Source organism: Hemitrygon akajei, chromosome 8, assembly GCF_048418815.1.
Source record: "Hemitrygon akajei chromosome 8, sHemAka1.3, whole genome shotgun sequence".
Taxonomy (NCBI): Eukaryota; Metazoa; Chordata; class Chondrichthyes; order Myliobatiformes; family Dasyatidae; genus Hemitrygon; species Hemitrygon akajei.
In genome coordinates, this window is record NC_133131.1 from 140,977,766 (window position 1) to 140,998,355 (window position 20,590).

The 20,590-nt window shown below is 40.2% G+C and overlaps 1 protein-coding gene across 12 annotated transcripts in view; it reads left to right on the forward strand.

Moving 5' to 3' along the window:
* svila (supervillin a) overlaps positions 1-20,590 on the forward strand; it is a 261,547-nt gene that overhangs the window by 101,237 nt on the left and 139,720 nt on the right. For 3 of the 12 annotated variants that reach the window (XM_073054760.1, XM_073054761.1, XM_073054762.1), the window contains exons 1-2: positions 10,834-10,976; positions 19,110-19,173. The exons of 3 other annotated variants lie outside the window; for them this stretch is intronic. In XM_073054760.1, the coding sequence (XP_072910861.1) occupies positions 10,919-10,976; positions 19,110-19,173 (122 nt within the window). In that variant the 5' untranslated portion in view covers positions 10,834-10,918. Of the gene's footprint in view, positions 1-10,833; positions 10,977-19,109; positions 19,174-20,590 lie in introns of those variants that run through there. 6 more of the 12 variants (XM_073054763.1, XM_073054764.1, XM_073054772.1 and 3 more) reach the window with 2 other exon arrangements.

A 20,590-nucleotide genomic window follows, 5' to 3' on the forward strand; every position in this document is an offset into this window, starting at 1 on the left:
GCTGGAAATAAATAAAAACACAAAATGCTGGCAGAACTCAGCAGGCCAGACAGCATTTTGTGTTTTTAGAAAGTACAGGGGATTGTTTCAAAGACAGTTGTGCACTCTGAGGCAGCGCAAAAAGAAATACTATATTGACAACAGAATAACCAAAAGAGAGGGAATTAAGAGAGCGAGACCGTGGCAGCATCACATTACAAAGCCTGTCAATAGTGATGAAACAGGCAAAACGCTGGAAGGACTCGGCGGGTCAGGCAGCGTCTGTGGAAAAGAATAAGCAGTCAGCTTTTTGGGCTGAGACCCTTCTTCAGTTTGGATTTCCAGCATCTGCAGACTTTCTTTTGCTAGTGGTCATGAAAGCTCATATGGCATTACTCTTGAGAAAGCGGGCGATATGTGTTACATACAGAAGTACTTCACAGCACTTGAGTTTGGCTGTGACAGGAGATTAGCAGGAAGGCAGTAGAAGTGATTTGAGGATATTCGACTTTAAGTTTTCATATTATAGTAATATAGTTGGTGATGAAGAACTGGTGCGGAAGTTGGAGCATTTTCACAAAACTTTCTGATATTTCGTACACTGGAAGTTATCAGTGAACTACAATTTATGGAGCATTTTCATTGTTAGGTAGAACTAACCTAGTCAAGCAAAATCCCACTATAGCAAGGGTTCCCAGCCTCTTTTATGTCATGGACCAAACCATTAAGCAGTGGGTCCATGGACCCCAGGTTGTGAACCCCGGATAGATTCATTCCCTTCTGCTGGTTTCTTAGATATCTCCAAAATAAACCCTGGTTTTGTCCTTTACCACTGACAGACCAGACTCCCCAAAGGTGGTAAGAGAGTAGCAGCAGTTTTTGTTTTCGAAGAGTCCTCAGTGTTGACTCTTAATTTTACCAGCTTTTGTCAGCGGATAAATAATACTCTTCAACTTGAAAGAAGCAGCAGGTAATTCTGTACAAGAATTTTCATTAGTTTCCATCTTAGGGACTTCGCTTCCCTTTGTTCTTTCCAAACTGAATAAACAAATGGTTAATCCATTAATTAAATATACATTACGAATATGGTTTCAGTTTTGTAAATTTTTTGGCTTGAATAAATTTATTTTATCAAGTCCCATTATATCTAATTTTTTCTTTCAACCCTTTGTCATGGATCAAGCCTTTTTGGTATGGAAAATGAAGGGTCTAATATGTTTTCATGATTTAACTTTGGATAACTGTTTCATGTCTTTTGAACAGTTGTCTAATAAATATAATTTGCCCAGATCCCTTTTTTTTAAGATACTTACAGATCAGAGATTTTTTGAATACGATGTTATCTACTTTTCTGATTTCATATCCAACCAATATCACAGAAAAAAATTTAGACTTAAACCCTTATCAAAAGGGTTTAATAGCAATCATTTATGATATGATTATGAAAAATACAGTCACATATATCTGATAAAATTAAAAACGAATGGGAGAAGGAACTTTAACTTTCTTTACCTATAAAGAAATGGAAGAAAATTTTTCAATTAGTTAACTCTTCTTCTATTTGTGCAAAACATAAGTTGATTCAATTTAAAGTGGTGCATAGGGCTCATATGTCTAAAGATAAATTAGCTCATTTTTACTCTCATATATATGCGATCTGTGATAGATATCATTCTGAGGTAGCCTCTTTGACATATGTTTTGGTCTTGTCCCCTTTTGGAAAAATATTGGAAAGATATTTTTGATACATTCTCTACAATTTTGCACATTGATTTACAACCTCACTCTATCACTGCAATTTTTGGTTTACCAATGATTGATCTGCCCTCTGCAGCTCAGCGGATGATTGCATTTGCTACTTTAATGGCTAGAAGATCTATTTTATTGAATTGTAAATAAGTGAATCCTCCAACTACATCTCAATGGTTTTCCCATAAACATATCCTGTTTAAGCTTAGAAAAAATTGGAAGTGGTACCTTTGATCTCTCGGTTAAATTTGAAGAAACTTGGAGGCCATTTATCCAATACTTACATATAGTGTAATTTGACCCTTTTCCGATTCCTTCATATTATTTATTAATTCAAGTAGAGCAGTAGAGTTGATGACATTAACAATTTTATCCGATATAATAGAATAGCCCAGCTTTGTTTAGTTTAGTTCTAGTTCTGTTTAATTTAGTTTACTTTGTTTTTGATTTTTCAAATTTGGTTTTTTTTTTCATCTTTTTATTTCTTTGTATCATGTTTATAGTAAGAGTTTGGGAGGTTAATTATATTGGTGTTACTGATAGTTTCTACTTATATGTGCTAGTCGCCAACACTGTAATCCCACTCCCTTTGTATTATTATGACCATTATGTATTTGTCTTTGAGACATTCAATAAAAAGATTGAAAAAGAAAGAAAGAAGCAGCAGAGGTAATCAACGTCAATCTATTATCAGAGTATATCACACTATCACCATGGTAATCTGGATGGATAGAGGACAGATCTAACCACCCAAAGGAGGGTATCTGTTGGAGTTCAACCAGGGTGCTATCCATCACAATCTGGGACCTCATGACACACCATATACCTATCTACAAGTGCACACAATATACCTAACTGCAAGCAGTAGTATGAAATATGTTAGTGATTCCACAGTTAACAGTTCTTTTGGTGTTTTGTTATGCTACATCAGTTATAAATGGTGATGAGAAATTAAAAGGCTGCTGAAAACTGTGGGAAGCTCCATAGAAAGGAATTTATGAACATGATAGTGGAGCCCGGAAACTAGGTACCAAATGAACGAAAAGGTTTGCACATATTTTCAGCCGGTGATCAATGAGAGGATCTTGAGATCCTATCATTGTGATCTCCATTTCGTAAACAAGCTTTCAGCCAAATTCAATCCACTTGATACAATATCAAGAGGTTACTGCATCTGGTGCACCAAGCAGTCAGCCCTACCTCCCATTCGTGCAATCTAGAAGTAGCTGCACTCCTAGATCAGACCTCTTGTAGAGTAAAAATGAACTCGTTCTCTCAGTCTGCTTCATCGTGGCCCTTACATTTTACTTGTCTACCTGCACTGCACTGCTTCTTTAACTGTGGTCCTATATTCTGCATTATGTTTTGGTTTCCTATTGTGCTACTTCCATGTACTTGCGTTTGAAATTATACCTGGAAAGCATGCAAACAAAAGATTTTCACTGTATCTCTGTACATGTGACAATAATAAACAATTTCCAAATTAAATTTGCAAAAGAAAATTAGTCCAACTTTGGTTTAATAATGTCATTCTGATACAAGGAGATTTATTCTCATACATAGAAATCACATTAGCTTCAACTCATTAATAAATTGAATCTGGTAGCAAGCAGCTGGCATTTACTATCAATTGTTTCTTGTCCCAGAAACCCAGTCCATCATTCATCCCTTTTAGCCGCCTTAATACAACAAATACAAAGGCTAAGGCACTTCCAGGAGGAGTAGAGGATCATTAGTATTGATGAGGGATTTGTATTTTCCTGATCTGCATGGAGACATTTTAGTAGACCTACACCCTTCTGGTCATTTGGTGTTTGACCATGTGTCTGGCCACATGTTTTACCACATGAAATCTTTGGGCTCTACTTCTGTGTGCAGATGACCATTCTGGAATAGACTTCGTGTTGGCATCTGAATCCAACTAAAAGCTGAACTTTCAGCAATTCTTTCGTGATAATTTTTTAAACTCCTTTCCCCTGACTTGCCACCCTCCCTAGCTCCAGTACCTTCTCTCCATTTTCCGCTTCTCTCCATATCTTTGCTAAACTACTCCTTCCTTCCATTTCTTCCTGTTTCAAACCTTACACCCTGATCTCTTTAGAAATGTCCGCTCCTTTCTTCCACAGTTGTCTAATCTGCCCTGCAACTTTGTCTTGGATTTTTGCTCTTTATTCTGCCTTGGCTTTCTCCTGGCTTCTATTGTCCAGCTTGCTTCTTCTGCCTCTCCCTCTCCTGCTCTCTCTTTACATTCCGTATCTCATGGAATATAGAACAGTAGAGCACAGGACCTGCCTTTTGACCTGTGATGTCAGTAGCCACATTAAACTAATTCCCTTCGGCCTGCACATAATCAATATCCCTCCATTTGCTGCATATTCACGTGACTATGTTCAGACACTAAATGAGCAGAAGGTTGGAAGTCTACTAAATTGGCTTCAACCAGATCAGGAAAATAAAAATCCCTCTTCATTACCAAAGACTTTCTACTCCTGGAAGTTCTGCAGCCTGTTAATTTGTTATATTGAACAGACTAAAAGGGACGAATAATGGACTGGCTTTTTGGGATGAGAAAGAATTGACAGTAAATGCCAGCTGCTTGCAATACCACTATCATGTCTGCTTCCACTGCTACCTCCAGCAGCCACTTCCAGGCACCGAATATCCCCTTTAAACTTTCCCCTTCTCATTTTCAATGCCTTTCCTCTGGTATTTGACATTCCTACCCCGGGGAGAAAGATTCTGGCTATCTAATATGTCTATGTCTCTCATAATTTCGTAAACTTTTATCAAACTCTTTTCCGCTTCCGACTCTCCACAATCATGCTGCGCTTTGAAGGATGATCGTTCAGTGCTTTTACTGAATTTTTTCCTCAGGATGTGGGTTTCATTAGAAGGCCACATTTTGTGTGTGGGGCAGTGTGGGCCTTCTGTAACCTCATATAGCTTCTGAGTCGGGGTCATTGGGTGGCTATTAACAGTTAATATCGTTTGACTTTGGAGTTTCATGTTGGGTAGGCCAAGCAGGGTGACGGGTTTCATGCTGAATGGCGCAAAGAAGCCATTTGGATTGTACGACAGCTCTGTCTTTTCAAGCTGTGCACCAAAACGTTGCCTTCTGATACGTACTACTGTTGTATGTTTGGCAATATTCTATAATCACAATACTTCTTTACCACGCTTCCTCTGAATTTTCAGATTAAATACTGAGCATTAAATATTGCATATGAAATATCTGTAGCTAGAAATACAATATTGCACATTTTCATCATTTATTCCCCACTGCTTAAATACAAATAAGATCTGGCAGCACTATTCAGATTCTTGAATAGTTACATTGTGGAGAAGATGGGGGTATTTATTTTTTTGTTTTTCCTGTGTTTATTCCACTTCTTCATGCTAATAAACACTCATGGTCTATGTTATTGGCCATGTGAAGCCCACTGCCCAATTTCTGTCTGAACTTGTATTAATTAGCACCAGTCATCAAGAGCAGCTTTGAAATTTATGTCTGCCTGTATACTAACTGATGCAAAATTACTTAATGGTCAGACTTAACGTCATTCTCTGAAATATTTATAACGTTTGCCAGGCTGTGTTTTCAGATTGTGATGAAAAGGCTTTGATTTCCAGCTGTCAGCTGTAGAATGGTAGATCTGAGGGGCAGGAAAGATCAGGTTGACTTGAAGTCTCAAGAAGGATTGCACAGCTGCTTGTGTGCAGTTGGTTTGAATTCTTTCTCCAGTACAAGGTTATTACTTGCAGAAAACAGTGTACGACTTCAAAATGAATAACGGTGTAAAATGTGATTTGTTTAAAGTAGTCAATCTGAATGACCTGATCTTCAAGAGAGAGTAGTTGCCTTTGATCCTAATTGTCAAGTGTAGAATCTTGATGCTGTTGTAGTGTACAATATCACAGATTTTGTTAAAAGTAATTCTACAGTTTTTGTCCACTGAAAAGACTATAATTGTTCCTATCCCTCTGTTATGCTGCGTGGCAAGTTGTTTCTGTTTAGAGCAGGAGTTCCCAACCTGGGGTCTGTAGACCCCTTGCTTAATGGTATTGGTCCATGGCATAAAAAAGGTTGGGAACCCCTGGTTTACAGAGAAATTGGTCAAACATGATTGAGTGTGACTAGCTCAGATGGGCATCTGAGTCAGCAAAGACAGGTTGGGCCAGAAGAACTATTTCCATGCTGCATTGCTCCATGATTTTACTCTCTACTTCCATGGAACAAAATGCATATCTTGCACAACCTCTCATGGTCCCAGAACACATCGTATACAATCAGGAAAGCTCACCAGTGCCTCTGCTTTGAGGAGGCTGAAGCAAGCTGGACTATGTACATCAATACTCACGTCATTCCACGCTACGGAGTAGAAGAGCATCTAACAAATTGCATCACTGCATGGTACAGAGATTGCACTGCGGCAGACATCAGGTTGTCAAAACTGCCAAAGCATCACCGGCACCAGTCAACGGCATCTATATAGAAAGGTGCTGGAAAAGAGCCAGTAATATCATAAAGGATCCATCCCACCCCGTTCATGGACTGTTTGTCGCACTCCCATCAGGGAGGAAGCCACATAGCATCCATGAGAGAACTACCAGACTTAGAAACAGTTACTTTCCCCAAGCAGTAAGGCTGATCAACACTTACACCCACTAACCCACCCCTCCACACCATCAAGCGCCACTACTTTATCATTTCTTGTCAGTCACCTTATGTACAGACTCCCCTGTGCCCAGCGTCACATTATGGACATAACCATCAATCTATGCATACAAGTTTTTGTATTTTTTAAAAATTATTATTGTGTTCCTAAACTTCTTTTTGTGCCCTACATCAGATCAGGTGTAGCAATTACTTCATTCTCCTTTACATTTGTGTACCGGAAATGACATTAAACAATTTTACTATCTTGGAAACCTTCACATATGAGTTGTGGGCTGAAACACATGGGTCAGATTTTGTTGTCGTAAGTCATTCCATTGTTTAGACTTTTCTCCACATCCAGACTTGGGGCTGGGCGGTTGGGGAGGAAGAACTGCTGGAGGAACTTGTGTGGGTCGAGCAGCCTCTGTGGAGGTAAAAGGAATAGTCAGTGTTTCGGATCAGGACAGAGTATGGAGAGGGAAGGTAGGTAGCAAATGAAACGGAACAGGGAGGTGCCTGAGTGAAACAAGGCCAGGGTCGACTATGGAAGTTGTGTCCTAGCTGTCTGCGTTGTTAGATACGCACGCCATTGCAGTACGATATGGGGAGCAAGCTGTTGCCTGTGCAGCAGGCTCCCTCTCCACACAGCTGATGAATCCATAGGAACGGCAGAGACCGATGCAGTCTTCCTTAAGAACTCCAGCGCCTAGTCTCTGGGACAGTTGCAAAGCAGCAAAGGTTTTAAAGGAGAGTTTTCCTGCTCCTAGATGAGCTACCAACCACAGCTGAAGAGCCCCATCTGCCTGGTGGTGCCTGAATAATATACCTTTTATTATGAACCCTGATTCTAGACACCATGGCCAAGAGAAACACTGCTGCTGGTCTACACATTGAAGCACTTTCAGAACTTAGTACACTGCCGTGAGGTCACATTTTATCTATATAGTCCTAGATTACCTAATCTCTCCCAAAAGGACCTATCACCATCCATCCCAATCTTGGAGATACTTCATTGCATTTCCCCTTTGGCAAATAACAAAACTGGATTGGCATACAGCATTTCAGTTACAGTTTCACCGGGGCCCTGGATGATTGTAGTAAGGTGTTTACACTTGTAGTCTCTGGGCAGTGGTATAGTGGCATCCACACAGGACTTCGAGGCGAGTGGTCCTGGGTTCGAATCCAGCCAGCTCCTTGCATGCTTTCCGTCCGTGCTGTGCTGAGTATTGAGCTAGCGACTCGGCCTCGTAAAAAACAGACATGTTAACGAAGCAGCAAGGTTGCCGGTAATGCACCTCAAGGCGTGGAGAGGAACAGCAAGGATTTGTAGTCTCAAATCCTCTTTATAATGACATTCATGTAAAAGTAACAAAGAACTGTGAAATATGAAATTCTTTTTTATACCTGGGCTACATTTTGCTATGTTTAACTTTTTCCTTTAATAGAACAAGACACTTAGAGCAATCTTATGATCGCGCTCATAAAATACGATGCAATGTTAATTTATCTTAAGTGAATAGTGAATTATTTGCTACAAAGCGGAATGTTACATTTGGAAGCTCCATAATGAAATGGATGTTTTATTGTTTTCCAATTCTGGGTGATATCTGAAAATTAATGACTAGGCAAGCATTTTGCCTCTTTGTCTGTCTAGCTGCTCACTGCTTCAGGTTATGTGATCATTTGATCCTTTCCTGTTGCTGACTGGCCTTAACGAGACATGTGAGTGAGTTGGAATGACTTGTTTGGCATTATCCCTTTGAGGCACTGAAATTGAATTTACTATGAGGGCATGATGTACTTAATATTGCATCTTACCTCATTAACACGATCATAAGTTTGTTGTAAGTATCATGTTCTAATCTGTTGTCAGTGGGGAAAAATTCAAGCTTCACAAATGTAGCCCAAGTCAGAAGTATGGTTAATAATTCCTGCCAGCTGCTGCCAGACATATCACAGCCTTAAAACTTTTGCAAAGCCTCTCTGTTGGATTTATATTAATTTAAAATCAGACCTTTAAGCATGATTTTTTCTTGTGAGCTTTAACAATTGTTGAAAAGAACTAATTACGTAACTTTTAAAAGGTGGATCATCTGGTAGAAGTGTGCTGTGAGGCAGCTGAGGAAAACATTGTGTAGCCCACAAGCCAACCAGTCAATGTGTCTGTTACCTTATTAGGCTAAGCAACTTGGTGTGGAGGCTGGGGACGTGCTGTTCAGGATTGTAGTTGCTTGAATATCAGCCTATAACTGGACAGACTCTTGAGATGTGGCCCAATAATTTTCCTCTTGGGGGGGAGAATGATAAAATTCCTTATTTACCTAACTGCTTGGTGCAGTTTCAGAATCGGGTTTATTATCACTGACATATGTCATAAAATTTCTTGTTTTACAGCAGCAGTACAACGTAATAGACAAAACATTACTATTGGTTAAAATAAGAAACATAAAGATAGTGTGAAAAGGGAGCAAAGTAGTGAGGTAGTGCTAATGAACTTTTTCAGCATACTGGTGGTAGAGAGGGAGGAGGCAGCCCTCCCTAAAGCACTGAGTGTGTGGCTTCAGGCTACCTCACCTTCTCCCTGATGGTAGTAATGAGAAGAGGGCTTGTTCTGGATGGTGAGAATTTAGTGTGTGCGCGTGTACCATAAATCTGGAGTGTTCAAATAACTATTAAGATCAGTTATTAAGATACTATCTGTAACCTGCACCCCTTTTATGCCCTGTTTGCTGAATTCTTTGTCACTTTTTCTGTTATTTATTAGGATTTTTTGTACATTGATATTCAGTTTTAGATTAGGAAAGTGTTTAAAAATTAGCTGTGAAGCTCTATGAAGCTTCATTGTCTATGTAAATGAAGTGATGTTAGTCTGCAGCATAATGCTGCTCTGTCTCACACAGTACCACGAGTGAAATGACAGATGATTGGCCAGTTGTTGACACAGAACCACTGCCTAAGAAATACACTGTTTGGGCGAGGTGTCTTAAGAGTGTTTTAATGGTTTGTGCAATAAGCCACAGTGAGAAAACATGTCCTCTTTGTGTGCTGTTTCTTGAACGTGACACAGGAATTTTTAATTTTTAAATGTTCCCTGAGTGTGGGCACCATCAGCAGAGCTGCAATTAAGATCCATCTCTAGGTCCCTAAGAAGTTCAAGGGGTGCATTCATCTTGGACCGTTACAGTTATACAATGAAAATCATTCTACAATGCCATTTATAGCATTGCAAATTTAAATTGCAAAGAATTTCACTTTAGTTATAAAACTTGATGTCGTGAAATGTCTTGGTCTGAAACATCAACTGCGTATTTATTTATTTATTGAGGTTGTTGAGTGCTGTCGAGTCATTGTCGACTCATGGTGACCCTATGGATAGTGTAGTTAGATGTCCATTGAGTTTTTGTGGCAAGATACAGAAGTAGATTGCCAGGCCTTTCTTCCACGCAGATACTGATGCTGCCCAGCTTGGGACCCGACCGGATTCGAACACAGGACCATTGGCCTCGAAGTCCAGTGCTGATGCCACTGGCCGTCCCAATTATTGAGCTGCAATATGGAATAGGCCCTTAATGGGCCTACAGCCATTGCCGCCCTGATTACATCCTAGCCTAATCACAGGACAATTCACAATGACCAATTAACCTACTAAACCCACTTAACCTACACTGTCTTTGGACTGTGGGAGGAAACCGGGCACCTGGAGTCACAGGGAGAACATACAACCTCCTTACAGGTGGTGTCGGGAATTGAACGTGAGTTGCTGGTATTGTAAAGTGTGCTGACCACTACGCTACCGTGCCACTCCACAGATGCTACCTGACTTGCTGAGTTTCTCCAGCATTGTGTGTCTGTGTGTGTGTTGCTCTAGATTTCCAGCATCTCTTCTGTTAATATGATACTGTTTGCTCTTGTAGGACTTCGTAGAGTTTTTGTGGGACTTTACAAGCAACCTCAGGGAGCACTGCTTCTGTTTGAAATTAAAATTAGTTTGGCACCTTCCTCACCAGAAGGCCTCTTACTTTCTGTATGTCTGCCACAAGAGAAGTCCCGTTCATGATAAGTTACAGTAACCAGTACATGGGTTGATTTTTGAGCTGATACTGTGTTCTAGTTGTGCATTCCTCGCAGTTTGTGATTAGATGGAGATGAGAAGAATTTCGTCTCTGTTAAGAGCTGATTGGTTTCCCAGTATTAGGAAGCTGCAATATCGATTTCTTTTTTTTCTGCCTCACAGTAACGTGTTGTGATTTGGTCACAGATTTGTAGTACTTCATTATAATCTCTCGATCTGTCATCCAAACTGGTTCAGAATTTCATTGCACCCTAATTTCTGTCTGTAATCTGATTAGTAGCTTGAGCTGCTTTAAACTGCAACCTATTGCCAAGCCTATTCCTGCAGCCACTGCCGGTTTGACAGCTTCAGTCCTGTTCTATGCAAAACTCTCCACACATTGCTGTGTAGACAGGCCTAGCTTTGTGTCTGGGGTAGAATTAGCTGTTACTTGTCACTTGAAGCCTTCGACTTCTGCAGTCATGTTCAGAAATCCGTGGATTGCTGGTTATGCCCGAACAGTAACATGCCGTGGCCAAGGTAAGTACCAAAAATATGCTTCAGAGCAGTTATCGTTAAAGTACTCCTTCTCTATACTGTCTCTTATTTTATTTTTCTCTCCTTCCCCTTCCCTCTGCTTTCAAGGGCAATGGGAAACAATAGATATGTAATGACTTAAATCTTAATAGGTGCACTTTTATCACCAATTAGATTACACAGTTTATCCAATTCTGTCCCAAATGTTTAATTCTGAGCTTCTAGATCCATTTGTCGTATTAAAGGATTGCTGTGTTGCCGTCTGCTTTCGTAGAAATGGGGGAGGGGAATAAGTGCATCTTTATTGTAAGTATTGTGAAAGGGTTGAATCAGATTAAATAATGTTCACATCACTTGGATTTTACACAAATCCAGCTCATTCTAAAGAGAGTTTTTTAAAAAAAACTGTAAATACAATACATTTAGTTGTATAAAACACAACAAAAAACTACATGCACATGCAAATCAGATTTTTTTGAAATCCGTATCTCAGCATTTGTAAATGGTTGTGGGTGTGTCTATGATTGATAGACTGATTATTTGTGTATGTGTGAATGCATGTTTTTTAGCTGTACTGACCCAGTTCACAAAACTAGATTTACAGTTCTTTTTCTTTGTAGGTGTAAAACTCCTTGCCTCCTAATATCTCAAAGTTAACGTAGATGAAAACCACATATTGCTGATTGGCAGTTGTTTTGTATTCAGTGCAATGAGCTCTTTTCCTTGGATCCACTGCATGTTAAATTTGCACAATGATGTTAGACATGGGTAGGAAAGATAGAGTTGAAAATTAGGAATGTGGCAAACTGAGGCGATCTTCAAGTTGAACTTTTAAATTGGCGAATAAAGAATCACAAATGAATATGTACAATATATTGTATTTTGGATGGCATTGTTAATTCATTGTACATGGTAACCGTGTTCTGGTGAAGCTATTGAGATACTGATTTTTTTTAAACTGCTCTTCTGACTTGATAAATCAGAATTTTCTGAAAGCTGCAACAGATGTTCCCATCATTGCCCCAAACAGTCCTTCCAGGTGAGGCGACACTCTACCTGTGAGTCTGTTGGGGTCATCTGCTGTATCTGGTGTTCCCAGTGTGGCCTCCTCTATACCAGTGAGACCCGGTGTAGACTGGGAGTCCGCTTTGCCGCTCTGCCCCCCAGAAAAAGCGGGATCTCCCGGTGAGCACCCACTTCAATTCTACGTCTCATTCCCATTCCAGCATGTCAGTTCATGGCCTTCTGTAATGCCGTGATGAGGCTACATTCGGGTTGGAGGAGCAATACCTTGTATTCTATCTGTGTAGCATCCAACCTGATGGCATGAACATTGATTTGTCAAACTTGCGGTATTTGCCCCCCCCCCACCCCTCTCCTTTACCATTCACCATTCCCATTTCCCTCTTTCCTATCTCCTTACCTGCCCATCACCTCCCTCTGCTGCTCCTCCTCCTTCCATTTCTTCTATGATCTTCCACCCTCTCTTATCGGATCAATCAACTCTCCTCCCCCTCTCCCGGTTTCACCTATTGCCTACCATTTTATATCTTATCCTCCCCTCACCCCCCCCAACCTTCTTAGTCTGACTTTTCATTTTTTTCTTTCTCCAGTCTTGATGAAGGGTCTCGGCCTGAAACGTAGACTGTTTATTCATTTCCATAGATGCTGCCTGACCTGCTGAGTTCCTCCAACATCTAGTATGTGTTGCCCATTATTTCTTAAACTTGCTGTTGTCCATTCATTTACCACACGATTGAGGTCGTGTTAGTGGGGAGCAAAATGGAAGGGTGCTTTGACCCGACTGAAAGCGTCATTTTAACTAATCAGTTTGAAGGATTCTGAAATAACCATTACAGATTCCATTCAGGAAGTCTACAATGGAATAATGAGTCTGAAATCAAATCAGATTTAGAAAGTAGCACACACAAACAAAATATTGGATGAACTCAGCAGGTCAGGCAGCATCTATAGAAATGAATAGGTAGCCGGTGTTTCGGGTCAACATTATTTATTCCTTTCCATAGAAACTGCCTGACCTGCTGAGTTCCTCCAGCACTTTCTGTGTGTTACTCTGGATTTCCAGCATCTACAGAATCTGTTGTGATTGAGCTGTAGAAAGTGACAGCAAAAGAGAATTAGGAAAAATATATACATTACATTATATCTATAATTATTCAAAGCTGTTTGAATGGGACGCCATACCTATTCAATCCAATAGTAGAATGGGTGTTTTGCCAGTAATTAAGCTGTACAATGATATTAAGAAATTAGGTAGTTCCTGATTCAAACACAAAGTTGCTCTTAGGTGGGACTTAATAGCTTAACTTTGTGATTTTGAACAACTCTGTCAGGTTTGAAAGGAGCACAGTCCCAGGATTCTGAATCTGTGCAGATAACTGAATCTCCTGGTACCATTGCCCTAAAACTCTTCTACACCTACGCCAAGCACTTCTTGTAAATTGTGATGCCCGGAATTTAACCCAATACTCCATCTGAGGCTAAAACAATGTTTGATTTTAAAAGAAAGCAAGCCTTTCTTGTTTATATAGTCTTTTCCTCCAGTTTGTTTCTAACTCAACTTTTGCACTTGGACAAGGCTCTAGCAGTGTTGAGAATGGGCTTATTGTTGGAGCTACTTCCTCCTTTCAGTTTTGCAGTCCTCTTCCACTGCTTCTGACTGGATGGGATATGACTATGTCTTGAGCCAATCTGTTAATTGTGCTGGGTGATGACAAGCCTTTGGCCAACAAAGAGCAGAAGACAGAATACAGTAGTGAGTAGCTACTTCTGAGACTGGAGGGCGTTTACAGCATTTTGTTTTCCTCCAGGTGTGTAAACCAGTACTCCTTTTGGATATTAATGATGTAAGACTTGGGTATACTGGACATAATTTTCCAAAGTTTATTGACCATGAAATGCAGTGCCCAAGGTCATCCATGTTTCTTCAGCATCTTTTCCCAGTGTTTCAACTCCTGCTTCATGCAGTGGCTAAGTCAGCAAGCTAATGGGAATGTTACAATCCTGAAGCTTCATTCAAGCGCATGTGGGTTAACTGGCTGCTGTAACTTGCCTTTTCATAAGACAAATGGCAATAAGAATCAAAGTAGAGGTGAAGGACATTTGCGGGAGTACCCTCTTGCGAACCAACAGGGCCCCTCTGAGTAAAATGTCCTTCAGTGTTGCGAGTGTAAATTGTCATCCATCTGATGACAACTCTTCTTCACTGTCACTCTGCATAAGAACATAAGGAATAGGAGCAGGAGTAAGCCATCTGGCCTGTTGAGCCTGCTCTGCCATTCAATAAGATCATGGCTGATCTGACCATCTCCACCTACCTGCCTTTTCCCCATAACCCTTAATTCCCCTACTATACAAAAATCTATTCGACCTTGTCTTAAATATATTTACTGATGTAGCCTCCAGTGCTTCATTGGGCAGAGAATTGCACAGATTCACCACTCTCTGAGAAAAGCAATTCCTCCTCATCTCTGTGAATGGATTCCTCCTGATCTATCGGTGCCAGAGCACTGTATCCAACTGCACTGTTGGAGTTCTTGGCCAACAATAACAAAACAACACGCACAAAATGCTAGAGGAACTCAGCGGGTCAGGCAGCATCAATGGAAATGAACAAAATTTTGACGTTTCAGGTCAAGACCCTTCTTCAGGACTGGAAAGGAAATAGGAAGATGCCAGAATAAAAAGATGAGGGAAGGTGATGGGTGAAGCCAGGTGGGCAGGGAAGGTAAAGGGGCTGGAGAGGAAGGAATCTTATAGGAGAGGAGAGTGGACCATAAGAAAAAGGGAAGGATGAGCAGCACCAAGGGAAGGTGATGAGAAGTGGTTAGAGGCCAGAGTGGAGAATAGAAGGAGGGTGGCAATACGTGCTGGCCTTATCAGCAACATCCATCTTGTATTAAACAAATCTTTTAAAAAAAATCAACCAATTTGCATCAATACTTCCATTCTTCAGTTAGTCCCAAGCTTAAATGTTGCTAATAATTTTCTTATGTAATTCTGTCATTCCTTTTTGAAAGACCACATACACAAAATTGACACTCTCAGTCAATACTTAGAGAACTCAGCAGTCAGACATGGCATTAATTTACCGTTTAAAAAAAAATTGAAGTTGCTAATTGGCAATAACAATGCCTATTCCGCACTTGGTAAATCCCTGTAACTAATTTAAGTGCTTAGTTTGTTAAGTAAATTAAGTAAATTTTAAATGTAAAACCTGGTATGAGTACTTCAAAACCTCAAAATCACCACTTGTCTGTTTCTAAGGAAGATATTTAGTATCAGATAATATTTTCAATACAGTGAAAGATAGAAAGTATATATCTTGTGGATGTCCGGGTGCTTCAGAATTAAGTATACTTGGGACTAAAACTGTGTAATATGGGGGAATTAGACAGCTAAATATGCTCACTCCATTACAGACATCCCACCCTGCAAAAACTCATTTCAGGGAGATAGCATCCCCGCCCCCAGCAACCCCATATTCCACCCCTCCAACCCAGTCGACCTCCAAGAGTGTATATAATACTTTGTTTAGTGATTTTTGTCTAATCTGTAAACCAAGTTGTGTATATGCAGAAAATATGACATTAAAATATGTACTTATATTATCATGGAGTCTTTTTTTAATTCTATTACAACTTTAAGTTTTAGCGTAGGACATCAATAGAGTAGCTCCTTAGCAGCTGGCCAGCTAGTTTAAATAACGTTAGCTATGCTAATGAATGAATGACACCTGTTAAACTCAACTCAACGTGTCTTTTACATTTTAACCCACCATGGGCAATAGAGAAGTCACTGTTGCAAACAGTGCAGCAATCAACACTGTCATTATTTTTGAGGTTGACTGTAAGGCCCGCCCACAGAGAAAACTGATAGGTCTACTTAGCACGAAGAGAGACCAATCAGGATGCTCGCTCTCGCTCTTCCTCTTCCTCTCCCTCTCCCTCTCAAAAAAATTGATTTCCGGGATATTGTATATAATTTGCGGGCATCAGGGAGCTGTTGTCAATATGCGGGAGACTCCTGGAATGCGGGAGAGGTGGGATGTCCGCCATTAGCTAAATACCAATAGTTGGAATCAAGAGAAGTACCCTGGTAGTCTTCCAGTAGTACAATTGGGTTCTTTTGCAATGATGGATCAGCTCATATCATGTCATAAATAAATACAAGTTTTTGAAGGAATAAATTCATTTCAAATGTGTAGTGTGCTATTTAATCCATCAAAATAAATGGAATATGATTCCATTTATCATGAATAATTAAGCAGAAATGAGGAAAACCATGGTCACCAAAACTGCCCCCACCTCCGCATCCCCATCCCAAGATGGCATTCACTTTTTCTTAATTGATTGTAGGATGGGATTTCATTGGGAGTTCTGGCATTTGTCCTATGATTTCTCCTATATTGTGGAGGTAGTGGAAGGTCAACCATGCTATTGAGACTCTAGTCACACAGGCAAATTGGCCAAAAATAGAAATTTCCTTCACTGAACCAGTTAAGTTTTTACAACAGTCAGCTTGTTTCTTAGTGTTATTGAGAGTTTTGTTTCTAAATTTCAGATCTATTTAATTATCTTGAATTTAAATTTCCCAGCATCCATGGTGGGACTCAATCTTATATCTCAAGTACTGGGCCAAACACTTAACCATACCATCTTTAACAATGCATAATAATCACCGTGGAAAGTTTATTTCATATTATTCAGACAGATTGGGGGATGTGTGTGTGCTTTAGTACTGATATAGTACAGATATAGTATAGTACAGATATCTGGGAAGTACATATGTCACCATATACAACCCTGAGATTCATTTTCCTGTGGAGATGCTCAGCAAATCTATAGAATAGTAACCAACAAGGTCAATGAAAGGTCATCTGGTGTGCACAAGACCACAAACTGTTCAAATATAAATAATGAGAACATGAGATAATCCGCTTCAGTTTGCGTATAAGGAGAAGGTGGGAGTGGAGGATGCTATCACGTATTTGCTGCACAAATCACTCTCTCACCTAGATGGGGTCAGTTGTGCTGTGAGGATTACATTCCTTGACTTCTCTAGTGCCTTTAACACCATCCAACCCAAGATCTTAAAGCACAAACTAACGGAGATGGGAGTAGACTCTCACATGGTGGATTGGATAGTGGACTACTTGACAGATAGACCTCAGTATGTGCGGTTGGGAGACTGTAGGTCTGACACGGTGGTCAGCAGCACAGGAGCGCCACAGGGAACCGTACTCTCTCCGGTCCTGTTCACCCTGTACACATCAGACTTCCAATATAACTCGGAGTCCTGCCATGTGCAGAAGTTCGCTGATGACACGGCCATAGTGGGGTGTGTCAGGAATGGACAGGAGGAGGAGTATAGGAAACTGATACAGGACTTTGTGATATGGTGCAACTCAAACTACCTGCGTCTCAATATCACCAAGACCAAGGAGATGGTGGTGGACTTTAGGAGATCTTGGCCTCATATGGAGCCAGTGATCATTAATGGAGAATGTGTGGAGCAGGTTAAGACCTACAAGTATCTGGGAGTACAGTTAGACGAGAAGCTAGACTGGACTGCCAACACAGATGCCTTGTGCAGGAAGGCACAGAGTCGACTGTACTTCCTTAGAAGGTTGGCGTCATTCAATGTCTGCAGTGAGATGCTGAAGATGTTCTATAGGTCAGTTGTTGAGAGCGCCCTCTTCTTTGTGGTGGCGTGTTGGGGAGGAAGCATTAAGAAGAAGGACGCCTCACGTCTTAATAAGCTGGTAAGGAAGGCGGGCTCTGTCGTGGGCAAAGTACTGGAGAGTTTAACATCGGTAGCTGAGCGAAGGGCGCTGAGTAGGCTACGGTCAATTATGGAAAACCCTGAACATCCTCTACATAGCACCATCCAGAGACAGAGAAGCAGTTTCAGCGACAGGTTACTGTCGATGCAATGCTCCTCAGACAGGATGAAGAGGTCAATACTCCCCAATGCCATTAGGCTTTACAATTCAACTGCCAGGACTTAAGAACTTTTTTAAAGCTATTATTAATGCTTTTTGAGTTAGTGATTTAGATGCATATCATATTATTACTGAGTTAAGTATTGTATGTAATGAGTTTTTGCTACAACAAGTGTATGGGACATTGGAAAAAAATGTTGAATTTCCCCATGGGGATGAATAAAGTATCTATCTATCTATCTATCTATCTAATGAAATAAAGAGTCCTTAAAGTGAGATCGTTGGGAACATCTCAATGATGGTGCAAGTGAATGTGATTATCCCCTTTTATTCAAGAGCCTGATGGTTGAGGGGTAGTAACCGTTCTTGAACCTGTTGGTGAGAGTCCTGAGGCTCTTTTACCTTTTACCTGATGGCAGCAGCGAGAAGAGAGCATGGCCTGGGTGATGGGGATCTCTGATAGATGCTTTCCTATCACACCATTGCATTTAGGTTTGTTATTTGTATAGTTCTTTTTTTTAAAAAAAGAATAGTTTTCACAATTCCTTACTATTTTTATAAGTCGGTATTACTTGTAACTTGTACATTATTCAAGGGAACACCTTTTACTTTTTGGTGGTTTTGCACTAATTTTAGTGGACATTGCTTCAATTATACGGAATACTCATTTTGAATAACAATGAAATAATTTGTGAAATTAAGATCTAGCCTTATGGCCCACGATATTCGTTGCAGTAAAACAAAATGGCCATCATGTAATATTTGACAAAGAAATGCAAAAAGGGCCAGAAATGAGTTAAGGGGGTAGTAGTGGCTGCCTGTGAGCAGAGAAATTTTAATGTGTATAACTTATATATTCTTTGATGATAAATGTGTTTTGAATCTTTGAGGAAAATCAAAATTAACCAGCAACCTCCTCATAAGTCAGTGTCATTGGCCAGTATTTTTAGTGGAGTCTCTTGATTGTATGCGAGGTTGGCTTCAGATTTACGTGACTTTACTGAAAGTTTACATATGCATATTGGTATTTGAGGGGAAAAAGGGAGGGGTGGTGAAAGAGCAAGTTAAGGATGAGCATTAGGTACATAAAATGCTGGCGAAACTCAGCAGCATCTATGGAGAGATTAGACACATTCTATGGAGAACAATAGACACCTTTCTGTTTGTTTCAGAATTGGTGGCAGAACATCCTGTTGGACTTGGAAGAGGAATACTATTTCAGAAAAGGATTCTAAGGTACAATATTTATTCATTTTCAGAATCTGATCCACGTCACATGTACTATTATTTGTTTTTTCCTGTTCTGAAAGCATTCATTCCGTGGCCTATGGTCTCACAGATACAAGATGACTTCAACTATTTTGTCAAGCTTGGATTTTGTGGGGAAAAGTGGTATGTTTGAATTGGTGTTCCCAATCCTTTCACATACAGTTCTAAGGAGTGCAGAATAAAATCATGTTCTGGTCTTGTTAAGGGAGAACTTGCAGAGTGGTTTTGCAAAAGAACTGGACTAAGAGAGAGATTGGACACTCAATCAGTACAAAAGTCCTTTGTATTTTCTCCTTGGTGAGCTTTTAGTGACCATTGGCAGATTACTGGTTTCTTTACATGCAAGATTTTATATCTACGCCAACTAAGAACTTTTCAGATTTAGTATTTTTAGTTCTGGAGGAGGAAGTCCATAATGCACTTCCAAGTTTTCCTGTAAATAATATGCTTATTGACGGTAATAGACTGGGAAATGGAATTGCCATTGAATATCAAGGATAGGTGGTGAGATGCCCCTTTGTTGCATTTACCTGGCATTTTTGTGATATAAATGCTTACTTGCCAAACATTAACTCATGCCTGAATGTGGACAAGTCTTATTGCATGCAGGCATGGACTGTTCCACTTGCCAAGACATTGTGAATCATTGGCAGAAACATTTGCCTGGTTCAAGGGGTTCCCAACCTAGGGTTTACGGACTCCTTTCTTATGGTATTGGTCCATGACATAAAAAATGTTGGGAGCCCCTGGCCTAGAACCATAACAAACATGCCTTTCCAACCACTGAATCCTAGCAATTTGTTTCGAAGATCAAATTTCAAGTAAGATTGTGTGTAAGCAACATTAGATAATCACGAACTTTCATCATGGAAATTTTACTGAGAAGACACATCGATTTAGAAGGAGGATGCCTCGAGATAGTGGGATTGGCGTGTAAAGATTTTTGCTGGGCCTTGATCCTCAGAGCACTGAAACAACGAGCAAAGCCCTCTGCCATTAGGCAATGTTCCAAAAGTAGCAACCCTAACACAGACGCTGACAATGAGCTGAACTTGCATTCCTCCATGCCTGCTGATGTAATCATCTGACATGGCGGGTCAGAATCTGCTTCAAGTTGAGCTGCTGAGGACGTGGCTGTTGAATGACACTGACCTCTAAATCAAGGTCTTCTCTCATCAGCAGTTGATGGGACCGACTTGTCACAAAATTTTCTTTGAATTTTTTCATGTCAAATGGCAGAAGCCGGTGGAATGATTGCACTCTTGCTATGTGAAAGTTGCTATAACTTAGAATTTTGACATTGATTGATCTGCATGGCATCTGTTGCCTTTTTTTAACCATTGAAAGTCTGAAAGTCTACTTGTACCTTGTATCCTTCTGCAAA